This window comes from Pelmatolapia mariae, linkage group LG9 (assembly GCF_036321145.2).
Source record: "Pelmatolapia mariae isolate MD_Pm_ZW linkage group LG9, Pm_UMD_F_2, whole genome shotgun sequence".
Taxonomy (NCBI): Eukaryota; Metazoa; Chordata; class Actinopteri; order Cichliformes; family Cichlidae; genus Pelmatolapia; species Pelmatolapia mariae.
This window is the reverse complement of record NC_086235.1, coordinates 26,659,642-26,683,450: the sequence shown is the minus strand read 5'-3', so window position 1 is coordinate 26,683,450 and position 23,809 is coordinate 26,659,642. Positions and strand designations below refer to the sequence as shown.

Below are 23,809 nucleotides of genomic sequence, written 5' to 3'. Positions count from 1 at the left end.
CCACAAACACATACAATATGAGGAGGTTTTGAGTTTCTCCTTTTGAGAAATACTCGTGTGGCCCAGTCAACTAGTTCCTTGACTGCTGCAGCTTCTGCTCATGGATTTAATGTGAACATAGGAAATCCTCTGCAAACGGCTGCCTAAAGATGGCACAGAAGGATGGACATAAAACAGACTGCACAGAGTAGTTTCTTCTATTTCAGTGAACTTGTGGCTTCACGTTTCTTTCTTTGTTCAGAGGTTGTTAACTGATAGTTCTCATTTTTTCTTCACTTTAGCATAAAGTTCCTCTTGGCCATGAGCTCTCTGTGTTAAGCTGTTTTCTGGCTTGTTGACTTTCACCTGTGCGTACACCGTATCCTGCTGCTGTCCTCTGTCCTGCATTGAGCCAGAGGGCACTTCATATCCCAGTGTGGAGAAGTTGATCTTTCCATAATGGAGGTTTTCTTCCTCTTCTTCTGTTTTACTTGTTGACTCTTCGACAACCAGCTCTTCAGTCTATAAAACGAATCAAATAAAAAGTTCTGTGACATATAAATCTGGTAAGCAGGCTGCACAGATGCAGGTACTACTGTAAATAATCACCTGAACAGTCAGGTAATCTACAATTAGTTTTTTTTTTCTTACCTGAGTCTGTTGTTGTGTTTGATGTTTTGACTTTAAGCACCTGGAAGACATGAGAGGCAGTTAAATATGAGATAACGTTAGGATAAATAAATAAATATATATGTATATATATGTATATATATATATATATATATATATATATATATATATATGTATATATATATATATATATATATATATATATATATATATATATATATATATATATATATATATATATATATATATATATATATGTGAGTAAAGTTGAGCTTGATGGGAAAGCAGATCATGTTTCTTGCTTTGATGTGTGATATTTACCAAGCCAAGATAACCAAACAGATCAGTAAGATAAACCCAAGGATGCCTCCAAGAAGTGGACCCAGTGGTAAAGAACCATTATTCTGTTGTCCTGATAGAAAAAAAAAGAATGATATTAAACAGTAATCAAAGATATGATTTAATGTGTGGTGTGTCTGTAAAACATTGGTGATGTGGTTTGTCTTTACCAGCATGAATCTCTGCTGATGTCTGATTACCCAGATCATTAGTGGCCACACAGTAATAAACTCCTCCATCTGTTACATTGAAGCTGTAAATCTCTCCTTCAGATACTTTCACAGCTCCATCTCTGCTCTTCTTGAACCAGGTGATGCTTCTGACTGGAGGTTTGGCTCTGCTGGAGCAGGTCAGGTTCACCCAGCTGCCTGCTGACACCAAACCTGATGGACTGATGGATGCTGAGGTGTTTTTAGGAGCATCTGGAGAGAAAAACATAAATCATGGTGTCCTATAGGATCCAGTTCAACAACAAACTCTGATTGTCTTACATGAAACACTGAGAGTTTCTTCTGTCTCTGCTGTCTTGGTGTCTTTTCCTTGGTTCACAGGATATCTGGCAGAGCAGTTGATCTTCTTTCCATCATGTGTGTCTGACAGAGTGATGTTCTGCTGGATTTTAGTTGTAAAGCTTCCATCTGTGTTTTCCTCTGTTTTGTTGTGAGAGTCTTGTGTGAGATTCCAGGTGAGTTGAGGAGGGGAGTGTGGACAGGGAGTGAGAGCTGAGCAGGTTATAGTGACAGACTCCTTCTCCTTCAGATCACCTGGGATTGTAATATTGGGCCTCCAAGGAGAATCTGTGGTTTAACATTAAACACAATTTGCACACTGATAATACAGGAAATACAATAGAAAGAAATCATAATTTTTCACTCTGTTAGAAAAGAAAAAATTGATCATTAATGTTGTTTGCTGTTTTTTAAACTGTCAAACAGCAAACAAGATGTAGTATTTTATTCTCTCTGTGTTACCATCAGGGTAGTACAGACATTCTGGGATAATAATAAATACAGAATAATCAGACTGAATTCTGTAATAATTCAACTTTTAGTTCTTTCTGTTGATTAACCCAAAGCTGCATCTGATTACTCAGTTTAGTTTTCAGAAAACCGAGACAATGAAAATAAAACTTTCTCACCTTTAACTGTTATTTTAAGAGGATCACAAACAGCTGTTGCTCTGAACGGCCAGTTCATAATTCTGAAGTAGTATGTGTTTGTATAAGTTGTGGTTAAGTTGGAAAACAGAGTGGTGCAGTTTCTCTGTGTCAGGTTTCCTGTAATCTTCATTGGATAGATGTTAACTGTCCCACTGCTGTTGAAGATCTCATTGTTTGGATGGTTGAAAATATTAGAATGATTTTTAATCCACACTCCAAACAAAGATCTTGTACTGTCAAACTTTTCTGGTCCAGTTTCACTAAAGTTACATGGGATTTGTAAACAAGATCCACTCAGAGCTTCCATCTCTGGTGGTGCAGTGATGAACAGGTGAGTTTTTGGAGGACAAGCAGCCAAAGTGCCTGAAAAAAAGATACAAATACACATGAGCAAAAACATAATTATGACAAACTAAGTTTAGCAGACGTGTTTCTTCTTTCTCAACAGCTTTAGTATAAACTGTGTGACTTTGTAAAGTATCTCTATATGCACTGATCTGTCAGACTGTAAATGACTGAAATGAGACGGCTGGAATAAAGAGGAGACTCAGTAACATGATGTCTGTCATGATGTTCACAGACTGGACTGTCATAAAACTCATCACCTGTATAAAAAACATAACATCACTTAAAGGTTTGATCAAATCAGGAACTTGCATTGTTTTATAGAGCAATACAAAATTTACATGTATTTGAAATCAGATTAAAAGTGTGTGATATAAAAATTTAGTAAGATGTAAAAAATGTTTTCTTACCAAATAATCAGACTGCTACAGAGGAGAGACAACAAAGTAAAATTGAATGTGTGATTTCAGCAGAAACAGAGCGAGTGAAACACTTCTCTGTTTAGATGTTGTAATGTCAAAGCAAACAGACCTGTGGTGCTTTTGGTTTTCTGCCTTTCTGTATTCAGTCAGTCTGCTTTTTATGTTCCCATCGTGCACTCTGCTCTCACTTCAGATGCTGCCACTCCCACCTGCCTGCCTCTAGATTCACCTGACCTGACCTCCACTCACACACTAACCTGTTCTTCATTCTCTCATTAACATTTTTGCACATAGAGCAGCTCGTTTCCACCAGAGACTGTGTCTCAGCTTTCCACTGTTTTTTTCTCCTGCCTGTTTTGATCTGGATTTTTGTACTTTGCTCACAAAAATGTCTTCTTTGCATTTTTATATAACTCCTGGTTTTTGCTCTTGGATTTCAGACCTGCACTCTCAATACTGTAAAAATACACAGTTGTCTGGATGCATGCTCAGTCATCCAGATAAGTATCCCAAAAGGTTAATTCTGTTCTGTCCAGATAAATAGAATCAACCTTTTGGAACAGACAAACCTTCCTGTGAATAAGGAAGTCAGCTCAGTGTCATCAGGGTGCAAATAAAATAATTAAAGTAATGATTACATTTTCAATTTCACATTTTCATCCAGGCCTTCAGGTTTTATCCTATTTGCCTGTTATATTTATCAGTATTTTAACTTTACAAATATATAGTACAATTCATTTTTTTAAAATTTATAAACACAAAGCTAAAGCAAGATGCAGCCTTACATCATACAGAAATGTTTTCTGTTCAGCACCTACACAACAGTAATACTGAAGTCACAGCTACAGTGAAGTGAATAACACTGATCATCTTGTTACAGTGTGATGTTCTGCCGGCCCCTGACATCCATATTGATGTTACTTTGACATCAATGTGACATTTAGTTTTCATTTCAAACCAAACAAACACAACAGCAAATATGACTGATGCAAATATTATAAGAGGTACTAATAAAAAGAATGCCAGACCACGTGACTGAGTAATTTTATTACAGAAAGCTGTCTGTACTCACACAGGTTGTGGAAACTGTGTCGGCAGCTTCCTGTTGAACAGCTTCCTCAATTTGTTTAAACATTTCTTGTTTTATTTAATGAATCATTTATCAGTTGAGCCACTTGGCCAAAAGCAGACATCTAAATATATTTATATAATATATTTCTCTTTCATCATATCTGGAGTTTTCCCTCTGAAAAAAAGCATCAAAAGTAATCATGTATCACGAGAAACTTCAGAGTAACGCCACAATAAGCACAGTTAGGTTGTTGGGCAGGAACAGCCTAACTCTGCTATCTTATCTGCTATCAGGAAATTTTAAGTCACATCACAGATTCCAATGTTAGTCAACTTAAAAAGTAAATATTATGCATGTTTCATGTCTATTTCTTATTTTATCATCAATATTTGAAAATCATACAACCATACAACACCAAAGTGTTCCCAGGCCAGGTAAAAGAAATAATCACTCTGTCATGCCCTGAGCCTACCCTGGGATATCCTCCCAGTAGGACATAACTGAAACATCTCACAGAGGCTACGTTCAGACTAATGTGTTTTTGTTTGAAAATGCATTGTTTTCTCTCCGTTTTGGCCTCCAGTCCACACTGAGACGGCGTTTTCGCTGATGGAAAATGCAGCGTTTTGAAAACGCCCTGAAATACGCATACATTTCAAAACCGTGCTTTCGCGTCGCACTGTGGACAGCGAAAACGGACACTTTCTAAAACGATGACGCATGTTAGTCATATGATGCAGTCATGTGACCAATTAAACTAAGATAGCGGAGGGCATTAAACAGCAGCTGTTTTGTTTGCTCTCAATTTTGACAGCCCTATTAAAGATTAATATCAGTTTGTATATGCTCCAGATAGCTTTTCTTCAAATTCTTTAACTCTCACTCGCTTTTGCAACTTTGTACTTTTGGGTTATTCGCAGCAACAACTCCATCTCATTGTTAGTCCATTTAAAGAACTCGGTACTTTTCCTCAATATCTCCAGGGCGTGGCTTCTTCTCAAATCAACGTCTGGACTGCCGCAAAACAGCTGACCGTTGTCGACAGGAGTCGAACCTGTGCGGGGAGACCCCAGTGGATTTCTAGTCCATCGCCTTGACCGCTCGGCCACAACAACCACATTTGGCTGTCGAACTACATACTTGAAAGACAAACATCTTCCAAGTCCTACGTCATACGTCTTTCAAGTAGGATGTGCACAACAACGGCCACGCTGGATTGTAAATGCAGTAGCTGCATGGCTTTGGTGCGAAAGCTTGTGGTTTTGCAGTTGCGTCAGATCGGTGCAGCACAGCTGCGGTTGAAGCTAGCTGGCTGACATTAGCTTGCTTGTTTGCATGAACAGTAACACACACAGCTGATGACTTTGCCACCGCAAAGAGCTGATGAGTACATGGTTAGTAAAATGTTATCTTCATTCCAAACATTCAGCACAACGTTTAAAGTGGGACTGGCTGTCTTTATGAAGAAGTAACGTGTCCAATCCCAGTTTCATGTAAGAAGGTATAGGTATGAAGTGATGAGAACTCAAAGCCTGTGTGAACAGTGGTTTTCCACAGCAAACGGTAGCAGCGAGGCCGATGAAGAATGCACCTGGCTTGACACTGTAAGCATTTGCAGAAAGAGCGGAGAACGTTTTTAGTGTAAAACAGCACGCAGCCCACATGCTTGAACAGCACTGCGAGTGGGAACTGCGATGGCCGGGAATCGAACCCGGGTCAACTGCTTGGAAGGCAGCTATGCTCGCCACTATACCACCATCGCTGTGAAAAACTGCAACATTACTGATTCATTGTCCGGTTTATACAGCTTTTCAGGACAATTAACAAGGTGGGCATTATGATTACACGCTTGTCAGGTTCTAAACTGGTCAAAAGGTAGATCACTAAAAAGACTAGTGCTTTCATGCAACTGCACATTTAATCTCATCAGCAAAGCTTCTTTGCTACTCAAGTGTGGCCTCTCACACATTTAACCTCTTGCGTGATTGTTAGCACCTTGAGAGTGGCAATGGTCACACGAGTTCTTCAGGTCACACCAGACTAGGTGCGAATAGGTGTGAATCTGTCTTGGGACGAATCTGGGACGAGGACGTCTTTGGCTCCTCTTTCAAGTTATTGGACTTTGGCAAAAAGGTTTTACGCTTAATTAAAAAATGAGAACAAGTGTCTGTGTCTCGAATACAAAGTGGGAGCTGGTTCCACAGAGAGGGGCCTGAAAAGTGATGGCTCTTCCTTCCATTGTACTTTTAAATCCCCTCAGAAACCAGCAGTCTGAGAGCAAAGCAGTCTGTTGGGATGATATGGCACTGTGAGATCTTGTAGACAAAAGTGGTCGTGATTATTCAAGACCTTGTGTGTGAGGGCAAGTATTTGGATTTTTATTTGGGATTTAATAGGGAGCCAATGAAGAGAGAAGTCCATATGGGGGAAATATACTCTCTCCTTCCAGTCCCTGACTGTACTCTGGATGCAGCGTTTTGGAAGTAGTGTAAAGACTTTTCAGGAAGCTTTTAGGACACTGTGAAAATACTGAATTTGAATAGTGGAGGCTAGAAGTAGTGAATGCATCCTTCCTCTCTATCATTAGATGGAGAGAGTGTACAAAGGCCGGCATAGTGGGTCTGTGGCCACTCTTGCTTGCGCTTTTGCGTGTCTGTCAGCCAGCTGTGGAGAAGAGCAAAGTTATTACATACAAAGAGCTGAAGTGAAAAGCAGTGTTCCAGACAATGAAATGTGTCCACTGTTTGTGCTTTTCATGCAGAAATGTTTGATGTTTGAAGCTATTTCTGCTGTTGTCCCATTCCCGGTGAAATGCGCTGTCCCTCCAATCCCAATCCCAGTCCTCTTGCAAAGCAATCAGCATTTGCCAGACGCATCAGTCATCGGCTTGCGGCGGTACTCAGACAGGATCCTGGACGACTACACAGGGACACGTCTGGGGTGGCTAAGGCTACGTTCACACTGCAGGTCCTAATGCTCAATTCCGATGTTTTGATCAAATCCGATTTTTTTGTCTGCCTGTTCACACTACACATAAAATGCGACATCAAACGCTCCCCAGTGTGAACGCTCAAAGCGGCCCGCATGCGCAAAAGAAGATGTCACACACAACTCGCTCTGTTTAGACCCAGAGCAAACAATATTGTTTGACCGATGGCCCTTAAAATAAAGACTTCGGACTTTATGTTTCCAGATTTTTGCTTTAAGTTATTTTGTTATTTACATAATAATGTAGATGACCTAATAATGATCCTTTTTGCTGTTTTAGAGGAGCGATGCTTCAAAGGATAGTTGCAGATTTCTGTCAGAATCTGCAGAAAATACAGTAAAAATAAAATGTTCACATTTCTACAACATTGTCTTCCCAACAGTTTCACCGGATGGTAGGAAATCGTTCGCGATGTCCTATCGGGCGCTTCTCTGGCGCTGATAATTGGCGTCTGTCTTGTGTCAGTGACGTAAAAGACGGATTTAATGCGACCTGACCGTTCACACAGCAGTCGCTTTCTAAAACATCGGATACGTATCGGATTCAGTACCACATACGAAAGTGACCCAGATCGGATTTGAAAATATCGGATTTGTGCCGTTCACACTGTCATACCAAGATCGGATACGGGTCGCATAGGGGCGAAAAAATCGGATTTGATGCGCTTTCGCCTGCAGTGTGAACGTAGCCTAATAGACCGATTGAAGGATGCCACGTTTACTGAATATGTGCCTAATTTTGTCAGGACATAGCTGGGTCCATTGCTTCTGCGTGCTCTATTTTCACAAGCAAAGGCCTGGCTCTTTCTCCTGGCACCATCTCAGGTGATCTCTATGCCGTGGCTTCTTCTCAAATCAACGTCTGGACTGCCGCAAAACAGCTGACCGTTGTCGACAGGATTCGAACCTGTGCGGGGAGACCCCAATGGAGTTCTAGTCCATCGCCTTGACGGCTCGGCCACAACAACCACATTTGGCTGTCGAACTACACACTTGAAAGACATACGTCTTCCAAGTCCTACGCCACACGTCTTTCAAGTAGGATGTGCACAACAACGGCCACGCTGGATTGTAAATGCGGTAGCTGCATGGCTTTGGTGCGAAAGCTTGTGGTTTTGCAGTTGCGTCAGATCGGTGCAGCACAGCTGCGGTTGAAGCTAGCTGGCTGACATTAGCTTGCTTGTTTGCATGAACAGTAACACACACAGCTGATGATTTTGCCACCGCAAAGAGCTGATCAGTACATGGTTAGTAAAATGTTATCTTCATTCCAAACATTCAGCACAACGTTTAAAGTGGGACTGGCTGTCTTTATGAAGAAGTAACGTGTCCAATCCCAGTTTCATGTAAGAAGGTATAGGTATGAAGTGATGAGAACTCAAAGCCTGTGTGAACAGTGGTTTTCCACAGCAAACGGTAGCAGCGAGGCCGATGAAGAATGCACCTGGCTTGACATTGTAAGCATTTGCAGAAAGAGCGGAGAACGTTTTTAGTGTAAAAGAGCACGCAGCCCACATGCTTGAACAGCACTGCGAGTGGGAACTGCGATGGCCGGGAATCGAACCCGGGTCAACTGCTTGGAAGGCAGCTATGCTCGCCACTATACCACCATCGCTGTGAAAAACTGCAACATTACTGATTCATTGTCCGGTTTATACAGCTTTTCAGGACAATTAACAAGGTGGGCATTATGATTACACGCTTGTCAGGTTCTAAACTGGTCAAAAGGTAGATCACTAAAAAGACTAGTGCTTTCATGCAACTGCACATTTAATCTCATCAGCAAAGCTTCTTTGCTACTCAAGTGTGGCCTCTCACGCATTTAACCTCTTGCGTGATTGTTAGCACCTTGAGAGTGGCAATGGTCACACGAGTTCTTCAGGTCACACCAGACTAGGTGCGAATAGGTGTGAATCTGTCTTGGGACGAATCTGGGACGAGGACGTCTTTGGCTCCTCTTTCAAGTTATTGGACTTTGGCAAAAAGGTTTTACGCTTAATTAAAAAATGAGAACAAGTGTCTGTGTCTCGAATACAAAGTGGGAGCTGGTTCCACAGAGAGGGGCCTGAAAAGTGATGGCTCTTCCTTCCATTGTACTTTTAAATCCCCTCAGAAACCAGCAGTCTGTTGGGATGATATGGCACTGTGAGATCTTGTAGACAAAAGTGGTCGTGATTATTCAAGACCTTGTGTGTGAGGGCAAGTATTTGGATTTTTATTTGGGATTTAATAGGGAGCCAATGAAGAGAGAAGTCCATATGGGGGAAATATACTCTCTCCTTCCAGTCCCTGACTGTACTCTGGATGCAGCGTTTTGGAAGTAGTGTAAAGACTTTTCAGGAAGCTTTTAGGACACTGTGAAAATACTGAATTTGAATAGTGGAGGCTAGAAGTAGTGAATGCATCCTTCCTCTCTATCATTAGATGGAGAGAGTGTACAAAGGCCGGCATAGTGGGTCTGTGGCCACTCTTGCTTGCGCTTTTGCGTGTCTGTCAGCCAGCTGTGGAGAAGAGCAAAGTTATTACATACAAAGAGCTGAAGTGAAAAGCAGTGTTCCAGACAATGAAATGTGTCCACTGTTTGTGCTTTTCATGCAGAAATGTTTGAAGCTACTTCTGCTGTTGTCCCATTCCCGGTGAAATCCGCTGTCCCTCCAATCCCAATCCCCTTGCAAAGCAATCAGCATTTGCCAGACGCATCAGTCATCGGCTTGCGGCGGCGGTACTCAGACAGGATCCTGGACGACTACACAGGGGCACGTCTGGGGTGGCTAATAGACCGATTGAAGGATGCCACGTTTACTGAATATGTGCCTAATTTTGTCAGGACATAGCTGGGTCCATTGCTTCTGCGTGCTCTATTTTCACAAGCAAAGGCCTGGCTCTTTCTCCTGGCACCATCTCAGGTGATCTCCATGCCGTGGCTTCTTCTCAAATCAACGTCTGGACTGTCGCAAAACAGCTGACCGTTGTCGACAGGATTCGAACCTGTGCGGGGAGACCCCAATGGATTTCTAGTCCATCGCCTTGACCGCTCGGCCACAACAACCACATTTGGCTGTCGAACTACATACTTGAAAGACATACGTCTTCCAAGTCCTACGCCACACGTCTTTCAAGTAGGATGTGCACAACAACGGCCACGCTGGATTGTAAATGCGGTAGCTGCATGGCTTTGGTGCGAAAGCTTGTGGTTTTGCAGTTGCGTCAGATCGGTGCAGCACAGCTGCGGTTGAAGCTAGCTGGCTGACATTGGCTTGCTTGTTTGCATGAACAGTAACACACACAGCTGATGATTTTGCCACCGCAAAGAGCTGATGAGTACATGGTTAGTAAAATGTTATCTTCATTCCAAACATTCAGCACAACGTTTAAAGTGGGACTGGCTGTCTTTATGAAGAAGTAACGTGTCCAATCCCAGTTTCATGTAAGAAGGTATAGGTATGAAGTGATGAGAACTCAAAGCCTGTGTGAACAGTGGTTTTCCACAGCAAACGGTAGCAGCGAGGCCGATGAAGAATGCACCTGGCTTGACATTGTAAGCATTTGCAGAAGGAGCGGAGAACGTTTTTAGTGTAAAAGAGTACGCAGCCCACATGCTTGAACAGCACTGCTAGTGGGAACTGCGATGGCCGGGAATGGAACCCGGGTCAACTGCTTGGAAGGCAGCTATGCTCGCCACTATACCACCATCGCTGTGAAAGACTGCAACATTACTGATTCATTGTCCAGTTTATACAGCTTTTCAGGACAATTAACAAGGTGGGCATTGTGATTACACGCTTGTCAGGTTCTAAACTGGTCAAAAGGTAGATCACTAAAAAGACTAGTGCTTTCATGCAACTGCACATTTAATCTCATCAGCAAAGCTTCTTTGCTACTCAAGTGTGGCCTCTCACGCATTTAACCTCTTGCGTGATTGTTAGCACCTTGAGAGTGGCAATGGTCACACGAGTTCTTCAGGTCACACCAGACTAGGTGCGAATAGGTGTGAATCTGTCTTGGGACGAATCTGGGACGAGGACGTCTTTGGCTCCTCTTTCAAGTTATTGGACTTTGGCAAAAAGGTTTTACGCTTAATTAAAAAATGAGAACAAGTGTCTGTGTCTCGAATACAAAGTGGGAGCTGGTTCCACAGAGAGGGGCCTGAAAAGTGATGGCTCTTCCTTCCATTGTACTTTTAAATCCCCTCAGAAACCAGCAGTCTGAGAGCAAAGCAGTCTGTTGGGATGATATGGCACTGTGAGATCTTGTAAACAAAAGTGGTCGTGATTATTCAAGACCTTGTGTGTGAGGGCAAGTATTTGGATTTTTATTTGGGATTTAATAGGGAGCCAATGAAGAGAGAAGTCCATATGGGGGAAATATACTCTCTCCTTCCAGTCCCTGACTGTACTCTGGATGCAGCGTTTTGGAAGTAGTGTAAAGACTTTTCAGGAAGCTTTTAGGACACTGTGAAAATACTGAATTTGAATAGTGGAGGCTAGAAGTAGTGAATGCATCCTTCCTCTCTATCATTAGATGGAGAGAGTGTACAAAGGCTGGCATAGTGGGTCTGTGGCCACTCTTGCTTGCGCTTTTGCGTGTCTGTCAGCCAGCTGTGGAGAAGAGCAAAGTTATTACATACAAAGAGCTGAAGTGAAAAGCAGTGTTCCAGACAATGAAATGTGTCCACTGTTTGTGCTTTTCATGCAGAAATGTTTGATGTTTGAAGCTACTTCTGCTGTTGTCCCATTCCCGGTGAAATCCGCTGTCCCTCCAATCCCAATCCCAGTCCTCTTGCAAAGCAATCAGCATTTGCCAGACGCATCAGTCATCGGCTTGCGGCGGCGGTACTCAGACAGGATCCTGGACGACTACACAGGGGCACGTCTGGGGTGGCTAAGAGACCGATTGAAGGATGCCACGTTTACTGAATATGTGCCTAATTTTGTCAGGACATAGCTGGGTCCATTGCTTCTGCGTGCTCTATTTTCACAAGCAAAGGCCTGGCTCTTTCTCCTGGCACCATCTCAGGTGATCTCCATGCCGTGGCTTCTTCTCAAATCAACGTCTGGACTGCCGCAAAACAGCTGACCGTTGTCGACAGGATTCGAACCTGTGCGGGGAGACCCCAATGGATTTCTAGTCCATCGCCTTGACCGCTCGGCCACAACAACCACATTTGGCTGTCGAACTACATACTTGAAAGACATACGTCTTCCAAGTCCTACGCCACACGTCTTTCAAGTAGGATGTGCACAACAACGGCCACGCTGGATTGTAAATGCGGTAGCTGCATGGCTTTGGTGCGAAAGCTTGTGGTTTTGCAGTTGCGTCAGATCGGTGCAGCACAGCTGCGGTTGAAGCTAGCTGGCTGACATTGGCTTGCTTGTTTGCATGAACAGTAACACACACAGCTGATGATTTTGCCACCGCAAAGAGCTGATGAGTACATGGTTAGTAAAATGTTATCTTCATTCCAAACATTCAGCACAACGTTTAAAGTGGGACTGGCTGTCTTTATGAAGAAGTAACGTGTCCAATCCCAGTTTTATGTAAGAAGGTATAGGTATGAAGTGATGAGAACTCAAAGCCTGTGTGAACAGTGGTTTTCCACAGCAAACGGTAGCAGCGAGGCCGATGAAGAATGCACCTGGCTTGACATTGTAAGCATTTGCAGAAAGAGCGGAGAACGTTTTTAGTGTAAAAGAGTACGCAGCCCACATGCTTGAACAGCACTGCTAGGGGGAACTGCGATGGCCGGGAATGGAACCCGGGTCAACTGCTTGGAAGGCAGCTATGCTCGCCACTATACCACCATCGCTGTGAAAGACTGCAACGTTACTGATTCATTGTCCAGTTTATACAGCTTTTCAGGACAATTAACAAGGTGGGCATTGTGATTACACGCTTGTCAGGTTCTAAACTGGTCAAAAGGTAGATCACTAAAAAGACTAGTGCTTTCATGCAACTGCACATTTAATCTCATCAGCAAAGCTTCTTTGCTACTCAAGTGTGGCCTCTCACGCATTTAACCTCTTGCGTGATTGTTAGCACCTTGAGAGTGGCAATGGTCACACGAGTTCTTCAGGTCACACCAGACTAGGTGCGAATAGGTGTGAATCTGTCTTGGGACGAATCTGGGACGAGGACGTCTTTGGCTCCTCTTTCAAGTTATTGGACTTTGGCAAAAAGGTTTTACGCTTAATTAAAAAATGAGAACAAGTGTCTGTGTCTCGAATACAAAGTGGGAGCTGGTTCCACAGAGAGGGGCCTGAAAAGTGATGGCTCTTCCTTCCATTGTACTTTTAAATCCCCTCAGAAACCAGCAGTCTGTTGGGATGATATGGCACTGTGAGATCTTGTAGACAAAAGTGGTCGTGATTATTCAAGACCTTGTGTGTGAGGGCAAGTATTTGGATTTTTATTTGGGATTTAATAGGGAGCCAATGAAGAGAGAAGTCCATATGGGGGAAATATACTCTCTCCTTCCAGTCCCTGACTGTACTCTGGATGCAGCGTTTTGGAAGTAGTGTAAAGACTTTTCAGGAAGCTTTTAGGACACTGTGAAAATACTGAATTTGAATAGTGGAGGCTAGAAGTAGTGAATGCATCCTTCCTCTCTATCATTAGATGGAGAGAGTGTACAAAGGCCGGCATAGTGGGTCTGTGGCCACTCTTGCTTGCGCTTTTGCGTGTCTGTCAGCCAGCTGTGGAGAAGAGCAAAGTTATTACATACAAAGAGCTGAAGTGAAAAGCAGTGTTCCAGACAATGAAATGTGTCCACTGTTTGTGCTTTTCATGCAGAAATGTTTGATGTTTGAAGCTACTTCTGCTGTTGTCCCATTCCCGGTGAAATCCGCTGTCCCTCCAATCCCAATCCCAATCCCAGTCCTCTTGCAAAGCAATCAGCATTTGCCAGACGCATCAGTCATCGGCTTGCGGCGGCGGTACTCAGACAGGATCCTGGACGACTACACAGGGGCACGTCTGGGGTGGCTAATAGACCGATTGAAGGATGCCACGTTTACTGAATATGTGCCTAATTTTGTCAGGACATAGCTGGGTCCATTGCTTCTGCGTGCTCTATTTTCACAAGCAAAGGCCTGGCTCTTTCTCCTGGCACCATCTCAGGTGATCTCCATGCCGTGGCTTCTTCTCAAATCAACGTCTGGACTGCCGCAAAACAGCTGACCGTTGTCGACAGGATTCGAACCTGTGCGGGGAGACCCCAATGGATTTCTAGTCCATCGCCTTGACCGCTCGGCCACAACAACCACATTTGGCTGTCGAACTACATACTTGAAAGACATACGTCTTCCAAGTCCTACGCCACACGTCTTTCAAGTAGGATGTGCACAACAACGGCCACGCTGGATTGTAAATGCGGTAGCTGCATGGCTTTGGTGCGAAAGCTTGTGGTTTTGCAGTTGCGTCAGATCGGTGCAGCACAGCTGCGGTTGAAGCTAGCTGGCTGACATTGGCTTGCTTGTTTGCATGAACAGTAACACACACAGCTGATGATTTTGCCACCGCAAAGAGCTGATCAGTACATGGTTAGTAAAATGTTATCTTCATTCCAAACATTCAGCACAACGTTTAAAGTGGGACTGGCTGTCTTTATGAAGAAGTAACGTGTCCAATACCAGTTTCATATAAGAAGGTATAGGTATGAAGTGATGAGAACTCAAAGCCTGTGTGAACAGTGGTTTTCCACAGCAAACGGTAGCAGCGAGGCCGATGAAGAATGCACCTGGCTTGACATTGTAAGCATTTGCAGAACGAGCGGATAACGTTTTTAGTGTAAAAGAGTACCCAGCCCACATGCTTGAACAGCACTGCTAGTGGGCACTGCGATGGCTGGGAATCGAACCCGGGTCAACTGCTTGGAAGGCAGCTATGCTCGCCACTATACCACCATCGCTGTGAAAGACTGCAACGTTACTGATTCATTGTCCGGTTTATACAGCTTTTCAGGACAATTAACAAGGTGGGCATTGTGATTACACGCTTGTCAGGTTCTAAACTGGTCAAAAGGTAGATCACTAAAAAGACTAGTGCTTTCATGCAACTGCACATTTAATCTCATCAGCAAAGCTTCTTTGCTACTCAAGTGTGGCCTCTCACGCATTTAACCTCTTGCGTGATTGTTAGCACCTTGAGAGTGGCAATGGTCACACGAGTTCTTCAGGTCACACCAGACTAGGTGCGAATAGGTGTGAATCTGTCTTGGGACGAATCTGGGACGAGGACGTCTTTGGCTCCTCTTTCAAGTTATTGGACTTTGGCAAAAAGGTTTTACGCTTAATTAAAAAATGAGAACAAGTGTCTGTGTCTCGAATACAAAGTGGGAGCTGGTTCCACAGAGAGGGGCCTGAAAAGTGATGGCTCTTCCTTCCATTGTACTTTTAAATCCCCTCAGAAACCAGCAGTCTGAGAGCAAAGCAGTCTGTTGGGATGATATGGCACTGTGAGATCTTGTAGACAAAAGTGGCGTGATTATTCAAGACCTTGTGTGTGAGGGCAAGTATTTGGATTTTTATTTGGGATTTAATAGGGAGCCAATGAAGAGAGAAGTCCATATGGGGGAAATATACTCTCTCCTTCCAGTCCCTGACTGTACTCTGGATGCAGCGTTTTGGAAGTAGTGTAAAGACTTTTCAGGAAGCTTTTAGGACACTGTGAAAATACTGAATTTGAATAGTGGAGGCTAGAAGTAGTGAATGCATCCTTCCTCTCTATCATTAGATGGAGAGAGTGTACAAAGGCCGGCATAGTGGGTTTGTGGCCACTCTTGCTTGCGCTTTTGCGTGTCTGTCAGCCGGCTGTGGAGAAGAGCAAAGTTATTACATACAAAGAGCTGAAGTGAAAAGCAGTGTTCCAGACAATGAAATGTGTCCACTGTTTGTGCTTTTCATGCAGAAATGTTTGATGTTTGAAGCTATTTCTGCTGTTGTCCCATTCCCGGTGAAATCCGCTGTCCCTCCAATCCCAGTCCTCTTGCAAAGCAATCAGCATTTGCCAGACGCATCAGTCATCGGCTTGCGGCGGCGGTACTCAGACAGGATCCTGGACGACTACACAGGGGCACGTCTGGGGTGGCTAATAGACCGATTGAAGGATGCCACGTTTACTGAATATGTGCCTAATTTTGTCAGGACATAGCTGGGTCCATTGCTTCTGCGTGCTCTATTTTCACAAGCAAAGGCCTGGCTCTTTCTCCTGGCACCATCTCAGGTGATCTCCATGCCGTGGCTTCTTCTCAAATCAACGTCTGGACTGCCGCAAAACAGCTGACCGTTGTCGACAGGATTCGAACCTGTGCGGGGAGACCCCAATGGATTTCTAATCCATCGCCTTGACCGCTCGGCCACAACAACCATATTTGGCTGTCGAACTACATACTTGAAAGACATACGTCTTCCAAGTCCTACGCCACACGTCTTTCAAGTAGGATGTGCACAACAACGGCCACGCTGGATTGTAAATGCGGTAGCTGCATGGCTTTGGTGCGAAAGCTTGTGGTTTTGCAGTTGCGTCAGATCGGTGCAGCACAGCTGCGGTTGAAGCTAGCTGGCTGACATTAGCTTGCTTGTTTGCATGAACAGTAACACACACAGCTGATGATTTTGCCACCGCAAAGAGCTGATCAGTACATGGTTAGTAAAATGTTATCTTCATTCCAAACATTCAGCACAACGTTTAAAGTGGGACTGGCTGTCTTTATGAAGAAGTAGCGTGTCCAATCCCAGTTTCATGTAAGAAGGTATAGGTATGAAGTGATGAGAACTCAAAGCCTGTGTGAACAGTGGTTTTCCACAGCAAACGGTAGCAGCGAGGCTGATGAAGAATGCACCTGGCTTGACATTGTAAGCATTTGCAGAACGAGCGGAGAACGTTTTTAGTGTAAAAGAGTACGCAGCCCACATGCTTGAACAGCACTGCTAGTGGGCACTGCGATGGCCGGGAATCGAACCCGGGTCAACTGCTTGGAAGGCAGCTATGCTCGCCACTGTACCACCATCGCTGTGAAAGACTGCAACATTACTGATTCATTGTCCGGTTTATACAGCTTTTCAGGACAATTAACAAGGTGGGCATTGTGATTACACGCTTGTCAGGTTCTAAACTGGTCAAAAGGTAGATCACTAAAAAGACTAGTGCTTTCATGCAACTGCACATTTAATCTCATCAGCAAAGCTTCTTTGCTACTCAAGTGTGGCCTCTCACGCATTTAACCTCTTGCGTGATTGTTAGCACCTTGAGAGTGGCAATGGTCACACGAGTTCTTCAGGTCACACCAGACTAGGTGCGAATAGGTGTGAATCTGTCTTGGGACGAATCTGGGACGAGGACGTCTTTGGCTCCTCTTTCAAGTTATTGGACTTTGGCAAAAAGGTTTTACGCTTAATTAAAAAATGAGAACAAGTGTCTGTGTCTCGAATACAAAGTGGGAGCTGGTTCCACAGAGAGGGGCCTGAAAAGTGATGGCTCTTCCTTCCATTGTACTTTTAAATCCCCTCAGAAACCAGCAGTCTGTTGGGATGATATGGCACTGTGAGATCTTGTAGACAAAAGTGGTCGTGATTATTCAAGACCTTGTGTGTGAGGGCAAGTATTTGGATTTTTATTTGGGATTTAATAGGGAGCCAATGAAGAGAGAAGTCCATATGGGGGAAATATACTCTCTCCTTCCAGTCCCTGACTGTACTCTGGATGCAGCGTTTTGGAAGTAGTGTAAAGACTTTTCAGGAAGCTTTTAGGACACTGTGAAAATACTGAATTTGAATAGTGGAGGCTAGAAGTAGTGAATGCATCCTTCCTCTCTATCATTAGATGGAGAGAGTGTACAAAGGCCGGCATAGTGGGTCTGTGGCCACTCTTGCTTGCGCTTTTGCGTGTCTGTCAGCCAGCTGTGGAGAAGAGCAAAGTTATTACATACAAAGAGCTGAAGTGAAAAGCAGTGTTCCAGACAATGAAATGTGTCCACTGTTTGTGCTTTTCATGCAGAAATGTTTGATGTTTGAAGCTACTTCTGCTGTTGTCCCATTCCCGGTGAAATCCGCTGTCCCTCCAATCCCAATCCCAGTCCTCTTGCAAAGCAATCAGCATTTGCCAGACGCATCAGTCATCGGCTTGCGGCGGCGGTACTCAGACAGGATCCTGGACGACTACACAGGGGCACGTCTGGGGTGGCTAATAGACCGATTGAAGGATGCCACGTTTACTGAATATGTGCCTAATTTTGTAAGGACATAGCTGGGTCCATTGCTTCTGCGTGCTCTATTTTCACAAGCAAAGGCCTGGCTCTTTCTCCTGGCACCATCTCAGGTGATCTCCATGCCGTGGCTTCTTCTCAAATCAACGTCTGGACTGCCGCAAAACAGCTGACCGTTGTCGACAGGATTCGAACCTGTGCGGGGAGACCCCAATGGATTTCTAGTCCATCGCCTTGACCGCTCGGCCACAACAACCACATTTGGCTGTCGAACTACATACTTGAAAGACATACGTCTTCCAAGTCCTACGCCACACGTCTTTCAAGTAGGATGTGCACAACAACGGCCACGCTGGATTGTAAATGCGGTAGCTGCATGGCTTTGGTGCGAAAGCTTGTGGTTTTGCAGTTGCGTCAGATCGGTGCAGCACAGCTGCGGTTGAAGCTAGCTGGCTGACATTGGCTTGCTTGTTTGCATGAACAGTAACACACACAGCTGATGATTTTGCCACCGCAAAGAGCTGATGAGTACATGGTTAGTAAAATGTTATCTTCATTCCAAACATTCAGCACAACGTTTAAAGTGGGACTGGCTGTCTTTATGAAGAAGTAACGTGTCCAATCCCAGTTTCATGTAAGAAGGTATAGGTATGAAGTGATGAGAACTCAAAGCCTGTGTGAACAGTGGTTTTCCACAGCAAACGGTAGCAGCGAGGCCGATGAAGAATGCACCTGGCTTGACATTGTAAGCATTTGCAGAAAGAGCGGAGAACGTTTTTAGTGTAAAAGAGCACCCAGCCCACATGCTTGAACAGCACTGCTAGTGGGAACTGCGATGGCCGGGAATGGAACCCGGGTCAACTGCTTGGAAGGCAGCTATGCTCGCCACTATACCACCATCGCTGTGAAAGACTGCAACGTTACTGATTCATTGTCCGGTTTATACAGCTTTTCAGGACAATTAACAAGGTGGGCATTGTGATTACACGCTTGTCAGGTTCTAAACTGGTCAAAAGGTAGATCACTAAAAAGACTAGTGCTTTCATGCAACTGCACATTTAATCTCATCAGCAAAGCTTCTTTGCTACTCAAGTGTGGCCTCTCACGCATTTAACCTCTTGCGTGATTGTTAGCACCTTGAGAGTGGCAATGGTCACACGAGTTCTTCAGGTCACACCAGACTAGGTGCGAATAGGTGTGAATCTGTCTTGGGACGAATCTGGGACGAGGACGTCTTTGGCTCCTCTTTCAAGTTATTGGACTTTGGCAAAAAGGTTTTACGCTTAATTAAAAAATGAGAACAAGTGTCTGTGTCTCGAATACAAAGTGGGAGCTGGTTCCACAGAGAGGGGCCTGAAAAGTGATGGCTCTTCCTTCCATTGTACTTTTAAATCCCCTCAGAAACCAGCAGTCTGAGAGCAAAGCAGTCTGTTGGGATGATATGGCACTGTGAGATCTTGTAGACAAAAGTGGCGTGATTATTCAAGACCTTGTGTGTGAGGGCAAGTATTTGGATTTTTATTTGGGATTTAATAGGGAGCCAATGAAGAGAGAAGTCCATATGGGGGAAATATACTCTCTCCTTCCAGTCCCTGACTGTACTCTGGATGCAGCGTTTTGGAAGTAGTGTAAAGACTTTTCAGGAAGCTTTTAGGACACTGTGAAAATACTGAATTTGAATAGTGGAGGCTAGAAGTAGTGAATGCATCCTTCCTCTCTATCATTAGATGGAGAGAGTGTACAAAGGCCGGCATAGTGGGTCTGTGGCCACTCTTGCTTGCGCTTTTGCGTGTCTGTCAGTCAGCTGTGGAGAAGAGCAAAGTTATTACATACAAAGAGCTGAAGTGAAAAGCAGTGTTCCAGACAATGAAATGTGTCCACTGTTTGTGCTTTTCATGCAGAAATGTTTGATGTTTGAAGCTATTTCTGCTGTTGTCCCATTCCCGGTGAAATCCGCTGTCCCTCCAATCCCAGTCCTCTTGCAAAGCAATCAGCATTTGCCAGACGCATCAGTCATCGGCTTGCGGCGGCGGTACTCAGACAGGATCCTGGACGACTACACAGGGGCACGTCTGGGGTGGCTAATAGACCGATTGAAGGATGCCACGTTTACTGAATATGTGCCTAATTTTGTCAGGACATAGCTGGGTCCATTGCTTCTGCGTGCTCTATTTTCACAAGCAAAGGCCTGGCTCTTTCTCCTGGCACCATCTCAGGTGATCTCCATGCCGTGGCTTCTTCTCAAATCAACGTCTGGACTGCCGCAAAACAGCTGACCGTTGTCGACAGGATTCGAACCTGTGCGGGGAGACCCCAATGGATTTCTAATCCATCGCCTTGACCGCTCGGCCACAACAACCATATTTGGCTGTCGAACTACATACTTGAAAGACATACGTCTTCCAAGTCCTACGCCACACGTCTTTCAAGTAGGATGTGCACAACAACGGCCACGCTGGATTGTAAATGCGGTAGCTGCATGGCTTTGGTGCGAAAGCTTGTGGTTTTGCAGTTGCGTCAGATCGGTGCAGCACAGCTGCGGTTGAAGCTAGCTGGCTGACATTAGCTTGCTTGTTTGCATGAACAGTAACACACACAGCTGATGATTTTGCCACCGCAAAGAGCTGATGAGTACATGGTTAGTAAAATGTTATCTTCATTCCAAACATTCAGCACAACGTTTAAAGTGGGACTGGCTGTCTTTATGAAGAAGTAGCGTGTCCAATCCCAGTTTCATGTAAGAAGGTATAGGTATGAAGTGATGAGAACTCAAAGCCTGTGTGAACAGTGGTTTTCCACAGCAAACGGTAGCAGCGAGGCTGATGAAGAATGCACCTGGCTTGACATTGTAAGCATTTGCAGAACGAGCGGAGAACGTTTTTAGTGTAAAAGAGCACGCAGCCCACATGCTTGAACAGCACTGCTAGTGGGCACTGCGATGGCCGGGAATCGAACCCGGGTCAACTGCTTGGAAGGCAGCTATGCTCGCCACTGTACCACCATCGCTGTGAAAGACTGCAACATTACTGATTCATTGTCCGGTTTATACAGCTTTTCAGGACAATTAACAAGGTGGGCATTGTGATTACACGCTTGTCAGGTTCTAAACTGGTCAAAAGGTAGATCACTAAAAAGACTAGTGCTTTCATGCAACTGCACATTTAATCTCATCAGCAAAGCTTCTTTGCTACTCAAGTGTGGCCTCTCACGCATTTAACCTCTTGCGTGATTGTTAGCACCTTGAGAGTGGCAATGGTCACACGAGTTCTTCAGGTCACACCAGACTAGGTGCGAATAGGTGTGAATCTGTCTTGGGACGAATCTGGGACGAGGACGTCTTTGGCTCCTCTTTCAAGTTATTGGACTTTGGCAAAAAGGTTTTACGCTTAATTAAAAAATGAGAACAAGTGTCTGTGTCTCGAATACAAAGTGGGAGCTGGTTCCACAGAGAGGGGCCTGAAAAGTGATGGCTCTTCCTTCCATTGTACTTTTAAATCCCCTCAGAAACCAGCAGTCTGTTGGGATGATATGGCACTGTGAGATCTTGTAGACAAAAGTGGTCGTGATTATTCAAGACCTTGTGTGTGAGGGCAAGTATTTGGATTTTTATTTGGGATTTAATAGGGAGCCAATGAAGAGAGAAGTCCATATGGGGGAAATATACTCTCTCCTTCCAGTCCCTGACTGTACTCTGGATGCAGCGTTTTGGAAGTAGTGTAAAGACTTTTCAGGAAGCTTTTAGGACACTGTGAAAATACTGAATTTGAATAGTGGAGGCTAGAAGTAGTGAATGCATCCTTCCTCTCTATCATTAGATGGAGAGAGTGTACAAAGGCCGGCATAGTGGGTCTGTGGCCACTCTTGCTTGCGCTTTTGCGTGTCTGTCAGCCAGCTGTGGAGAAGAGCAAAGTTATTACATACAAAGAGCTGAAGTGAAAAGCAGTGTTCCAGACAATGAAATGTGTCCACTGTTTGTGCTTTTCATGCAGAAATGTTTGATGTTTGAAGCTACTTCTGCTGTTGTCCCATTCCCGGTGAAATCCGCTGTCCCTCCAATCCCAATCCCAGTCCTCTTGCAAAGCAATCAGCATTTGCCAGACGCATCAGTCATCGGCTTGCGGCGGCGGTACTCAGACAGGATCCTGGACGACTACACAGGGGCACGTCTGGGGTGGCTAATAGACCGATTGAAGGATGCCACGTTTACTGAATATGTGCCTAATTTTGTAAGGACATAGCTGGGTCCATTGCTTCTGCGTGCTCTATTTTCACAAGCAAAGGCCTGGCTCTTTCTCCTGGCACCATCTCAGGTGATCTCCATGCCGTGGCTTCTTCTCAAATCAACGTCTGGACTGCCGCAAAACAGCTGACCGTTGTCGACAGGATTCGAACCTGTGCGGGGAGACCCCAATGGATTTCTAGTCCATCGCCTTGACCGCTCGGCCACAACAACCACATTTGGCTGTCGAACTACATACTTGAAAGACATACGTCTTCCAAGTCCTACGCCACACGTCTTTCAAGTAGGATGTGCACAACAACGGCCACGCTGGATTGTAAATGCGGTAGCTGCATGGCTTTGGTGCGAAAGCTTGTGGTTTTGCAGTTGCGTCAGATCGGTGCAGCACAGCTGCGGTTGAAGCTAGCTGGCTGACATTGGCTTGCTTGTTTGCATGAACAGTAACACACACAGCTGATGATTTTGCCACCGCAAAGAGCTGATGAGTACATGGTTAGTAAAATGTTATCTTCATTCCAAACATTCAGCACAACGTTTAAAGTGGGACTGGCTGTCTTTATGAAGAAGTAACGTGTCCAATCCCAGTTTCATGTAAGAAGGTATAGGTATGAAGTGATGAGAACTCAAAGCCTGTGTGAACAGTGGTTTTCCACAGCAAACGGTAGCAGCGAGGCCGATGAAGAATGCACCTGGCTTGACATTGTAAGCATTTGCAGAAAGAGCGGAGAACGTTTTTAGTGTAAAAGAGCACCCAGCCCACATGCTTGAACAGCACTGCTAGTGGGAACTGCGATGGCCGGGAATGGAACCCGGGTCAACTGCTTGGAAGGCAGCTATGCTCGCCACTATACCACCATCGCTGTGAAAGACTGCAACGTTACTGATTCATTGTCCGGTTTATACAGCTTTTCAGGACAATTAACAAGGTGGGCATTGTGATTACACGCTTGTCAGGTTCTAAACTGGTCAAAAGGTAGATCACTAAAAAGACTAGTGCTTTCATGCAACTGCACATTTAATCTCATCAGCAAAGCTTCTTTGCTACTCAAGTGTGGCCTCTCACGCATTTAACCTCTTGCGTGATTGTTAGCACCTTGAGAGTGGCAATGGTCACACGAGTTCTTCAGGTCACACCAGACTAGGTGCGAATAGGTGTGAATCTGTCTTGGGACGAATCTGGGACGAGGACGTCTTTGGCTCCTCTTTCAAGTTATTGGACTTTGGCAAAAAGGTTTTACGCTTAATTAAAAAATGAGAACAAGTGTCTGTGTCTCGAATACAAAGTGGGAGCTGGTTCCACAGAGAGGGGCCTGAAAAGTGATGGCTCTTCCTTCCATTGTACTTTTAAATCCCCTCAGAAACCAGCAGTCTGAGAGCAAAGCAGTCTGTTGGGATGATATGGCACTGTGAGATCTTGTAGACAAAAGTGGCGTGA

The 23,809-nt window shown here is 44.6% G+C and overlaps 1 protein-coding gene and 14 non-coding genes across 15 annotated transcripts; all 15 read right to left on the bottom strand.

Moving 5' to 3' along the window:
- Positions 1-261: 261 nt before the first annotated feature.
- On the bottom strand, positions 262-5,066 carry LOC134634176 (vascular cell adhesion protein 1-like). The gene is made up of 7 exons (XM_063483237.1): positions 4,980-5,066; positions 2,087-2,519; positions 1,440-1,745; positions 1,119-1,370; positions 931-1,021; positions 631-670; positions 262-501 (listed from the first exon to the last, which is right to left on the bottom strand). The coding sequence occupies exons 1-7, from the start codon at positions 5,064-5,066 to the stop codon at positions 262-264; spliced, it is 1,449 nt and encodes a 482-aa protein (XP_063339307.1).
- Positions 5,067-5,636: 570 nt separating this feature from the next.
- On the bottom strand, positions 5,637-5,708 carry trnag-ucc (transfer RNA glycine (anticodon UCC)). The gene has a single exon. It is a non-coding gene; the product is annotated as a tRNA-Gly (tRNA).
- A 2,769-nt stretch (positions 5,709-8,477) lies between these two features.
- On the bottom strand, positions 8,478-8,549 carry trnag-ucc (transfer RNA glycine (anticodon UCC)). Its single transcript has one exon. It is a non-coding gene; the product is annotated as a tRNA-Gly (tRNA).
- Positions 8,550-9,901: 1,352 nt separating this feature from the next.
- Positions 9,902-9,983, bottom strand: trnas-aga (transfer RNA serine (anticodon AGA)). Its single transcript has one exon. It is a non-coding gene; the product is annotated as a tRNA-Ser (tRNA).
- A 575-nt stretch (positions 9,984-10,558) lies between these two features.
- Positions 10,559-10,630, bottom strand: trnag-ucc (transfer RNA glycine (anticodon UCC)). Its single transcript has one exon. It is a non-coding gene; the product is annotated as a tRNA-Gly (tRNA).
- A 1,381-nt stretch (positions 10,631-12,011) lies between these two features.
- Positions 12,012-12,093, bottom strand: trnas-aga (transfer RNA serine (anticodon AGA)). The gene has a single exon. It is a non-coding gene; the product is annotated as a tRNA-Ser (tRNA).
- A 575-nt stretch (positions 12,094-12,668) lies between these two features.
- trnag-ucc (transfer RNA glycine (anticodon UCC)) lies at positions 12,669-12,740 on the bottom strand. The gene has a single exon. It is a non-coding gene; the product is annotated as a tRNA-Gly (tRNA).
- Positions 12,741-14,111: 1,371 nt separating this feature from the next.
- Positions 14,112-14,193, bottom strand: trnas-aga (transfer RNA serine (anticodon AGA)). Its single transcript has one exon. It is a non-coding gene; the product is annotated as a tRNA-Ser (tRNA).
- Positions 14,194-14,768: 575 nt separating this feature from the next.
- On the bottom strand, positions 14,769-14,840 carry trnag-ucc (transfer RNA glycine (anticodon UCC)). Its single transcript has one exon. It is a non-coding gene; the product is annotated as a tRNA-Gly (tRNA).
- A 2,031-nt stretch (positions 14,841-16,871) lies between these two features.
- On the bottom strand, positions 16,872-16,943 carry trnag-ucc (transfer RNA glycine (anticodon UCC)). Its single transcript has one exon. It is a non-coding gene; the product is annotated as a tRNA-Gly (tRNA).
- Positions 16,944-18,308: 1,365 nt separating this feature from the next.
- On the bottom strand, positions 18,309-18,390 carry trnas-aga (transfer RNA serine (anticodon AGA)). The gene has a single exon. It is a non-coding gene; the product is annotated as a tRNA-Ser (tRNA).
- A 575-nt stretch (positions 18,391-18,965) lies between these two features.
- On the bottom strand, positions 18,966-19,037 carry trnag-ucc (transfer RNA glycine (anticodon UCC)). The gene has a single exon. It is a non-coding gene; the product is annotated as a tRNA-Gly (tRNA).
- A 2,031-nt stretch (positions 19,038-21,068) lies between these two features.
- Positions 21,069-21,140, bottom strand: trnag-ucc (transfer RNA glycine (anticodon UCC)). The gene has a single exon. It is a non-coding gene; the product is annotated as a tRNA-Gly (tRNA).
- Positions 21,141-22,505: 1,365 nt separating this feature from the next.
- Positions 22,506-22,587, bottom strand: trnas-aga (transfer RNA serine (anticodon AGA)). Its single transcript has one exon. It is a non-coding gene; the product is annotated as a tRNA-Ser (tRNA).
- Positions 22,588-23,162: 575 nt separating this feature from the next.
- trnag-ucc (transfer RNA glycine (anticodon UCC)) lies at positions 23,163-23,234 on the bottom strand. Its single transcript has one exon. It is a non-coding gene; the product is annotated as a tRNA-Gly (tRNA).
- Positions 23,235-23,809: the final 575 nt, after the last annotated feature.